The 2,728-nt window shown below is 49.7% G+C and overlaps 1 protein-coding gene across 1 annotated transcript in view; it reads left to right on the plus strand.

Annotated features, from left to right (window-relative positions):
- The window catches only part of LOC116970082 (AP-1 complex subunit sigma-1A-like), a 13,544-nt gene extending 11,201 nt beyond the window's left edge, over positions 1-2,343 (plus strand). Inside the window, exon 3 of the mRNA XM_033016808.1 lies at positions 1,921-2,343. Coding sequence (XP_032872699.1) covers positions 1,921-2,343 — 423 coding nt within the window. The remainder of the gene's footprint in view (positions 1-1,920) is intronic.
- The last annotated feature ends 385 nt before the right edge of the window (positions 2,344-2,728 follow it).

Here is a 2,728-nt window from a genome sequence, read left to right on the forward strand (position 1 = left end):
TCCGCCCGCAAGTGACAACAGTTAGGAATGTTACATAAAACATTAAGCATTAATAATAATACATTATTGAAATTTCGTTCAGACTGAAAAGTCTGCATGACAATCAAGGATATTTGACGATTATAATAAATTGAAACATGTAAGATAGTTAAGGGTTTGGACACGCTAGAGGCAGGAAACATGTTCCCCGATGTTGGGGGAGTCCAGAACCAGGGGCCACACAAACAGTTTAAGAATAAGGAATGAGCCATTTAGAACGGAGACGAGGAAACACTTTTTCTCACAGAGAGTGGTGAGTCTGTGGAATTCTCTGCCTCAGAGGGCGGTGGAGGCCGGTTCTCTGGATGCTTTCCAGAGAGAGCTAGATAGGGCTCTTAAAGATAGTCAGGGGATATGGGGAGAAGGCAGGAACGGGGTACTGATTGGGGATGATCAGCCTTGATCACATTGAATGGCGGTGCTGGCTCGAAGGGCTGAATGGCCTCTACTCCTGCACCTATTGTCTATTGTCTAAACCAGTGGTTCCCAATCTTTTTTAGTTCATGGCCCCCTTGGGCTCTTTAATTTTTCTGTGGCCCCCCCCTGACATTAGTGGAAAAAAAGTGGCCCCCTTCATTGAACCTGCGGCCCCCTAAATCCCCCCAGAATTTCTGTGGCTCCCACTGAAATTTGCCATATGGCCCCAGGTTGGGAATGACTGGTCTAAATCATCCCTAGTGTGTGTAGGATAGTGTCAGTGTACAGATGATCGGTGTATAGTGTACAGCTTGGAATCAGTGGGCCGAAGGGCCTGTTTCTGCTCCGGATCGGAATCTGTATGCATCAGCAGCAGCAAGACGCTGCCTGACCCGCAGAGTTAAGGGCCTGTCCCATTTGGGTGTCATTTGCGGGTCACGCAGGTGGCGGGCGAAGATTTTGTGAATCCCAAAAGCCTGGGGCGCCATGCACCATGTGCGCGTCACGACGTGTAAATAATGTTGCATAAATGACGCTCAAATTGCACCCAAGTAGGACAAGACAAGACAAGTGAGTTTATTGTCATGTGTCCCTGTATAGGACAATGAAATTCTTGCTTTGCTTCAGCACAACAGAACATAGTAGGCATGACTACAGAACAGATCAGTGTGTCCATATACCATGATATAAATATATACACACACATGAATAAATAAACTGATAAGGTGCAAATAACAGATAATGGGCTATTAATGTTCAGAGTTTTGTTTGAGCCGAGTTTAATAGCCTGATGGCTGTGGGGGAGTAGCTATTCCTGAACCTGTGGGGAAGCAGCTATTCCTGAACCTGTGGGGAAGGAGCTATTCCTGAACCTGTGGGGAAGGAGCTATTCCTGAACCTGTGGGGAAGTAGCTATTCCTGAACCTGTGGGGAAGGAGCTATTCCTGAACCTGTGGGGAAGTAGCTATTCCTGAACCTGTGGGGAAGTAGCTATTCCTGAACCTGTGGGGAAGCAGCTATTCCTGAACCTGTGGGGAAGCAGCTATTCCTGAACCTGTGGGGAAGTAGCTATTCCTGAACCTGGGAGGAAGCAGCTATTCCTGAACCTGTGGGGAAGCAGCTATTCCTGAACCTGTGGGGAAGGAGCTATTCCTGAACCTGTGGGGAAGGAGCTATTCCTGAACCTGTGGGGAAGTAGCTATTCCTGAACCTGTGGGGAAGGAGCTATTCCTGAACCTGGTTGTTGCAGTCTTCAGGCTCCTGTACCTTCTACCTGAAGGTAGCAGGGAGATGAGTGTGTGGCCAGGATGGTGTGGGTCCTTGATGATACTGCCAGCCTTTTTGAGGATAGATCCCCTCGATGGAAGGGAGGTCAGAGCCGATGATGGGCTGGGCCGACCTTTTACTCCAGCACTTGTAAACCAGCATCTGCAGTTCCTTGTGTGGGCCCTTGTCATTTTTCAGGTGTGCGAGTTGGACATCATCTTCAACTTTGAGAAGGCCTACTTCATATTGGATGAGTTCATCATGGGGGGTGAGATCCAGGACACTTCGAAGAAGAACGTCTTGAAGGCCATTGAGCAAGCCGATCTGATGCAGGAGGTACGTTCAGTTGTTGAACGGGGCTTTATTTATTTACCACATATGCGACGGCACAGTGAAAATATCTTTGCAAATATTATATCTGCCGGCACTGCCATTTTTTGGCGGCGTCGTTCAAAGTCCAAGGTGCGGTGGGCAACGCGCGCGCTCGATGACCTGAAGGAGTTCCCGCCCGGCCCTCCCCTCCCCTCTCCCCGCCCGGCCATTTTGTGTCCCGTGGGGCGCCTCCTGCAGCCCAACCTTTCCCCGGCTCGCCCTCGTGTCGGCCGGGGAAACCCCACATAGGGGTAACGTGGGAGAACGTACAAACGGAGGGAGGGGGGAGGGAGGGGAAGAGTGTGGAGGGAGGGGAGAGAGTGGGAGAGAAGTGGAAGAGTAGAAACATAGAAACATAGAAACATAGACAATAGGTGCAGGAGTAGAGGCCATTCGGCCCTTCGAGCCTGCACCGCCATTCAATATAATCATGGCTGATCATCCAACTCAGTATCCCGTACCTGCCTTCTCTCCATACCCCCTGATCCCTTTAGCCACAAGGGCCACATCTAACTCCCTCTTAAATATAGCCAATGAACTGGCCTCGATTACCCTCTGTGGCAGAGAGTTCCAGAGATTCACCACTCTCTGTGTGAAAAAAGTTCTTCTCATCCTCGGTTTTAAAGGATTTCCC

The sequence above is a fragment of the Amblyraja radiata genome, unplaced genomic scaffold (genome assembly GCF_010909765.2).
Source record: "Amblyraja radiata isolate CabotCenter1 unplaced genomic scaffold, sAmbRad1.1.pri scaffold_512_ctg1, whole genome shotgun sequence".
Lineage (NCBI taxonomy): Eukaryota > Metazoa > Chordata > Chondrichthyes > Rajiformes > Rajidae > Amblyraja > Amblyraja radiata.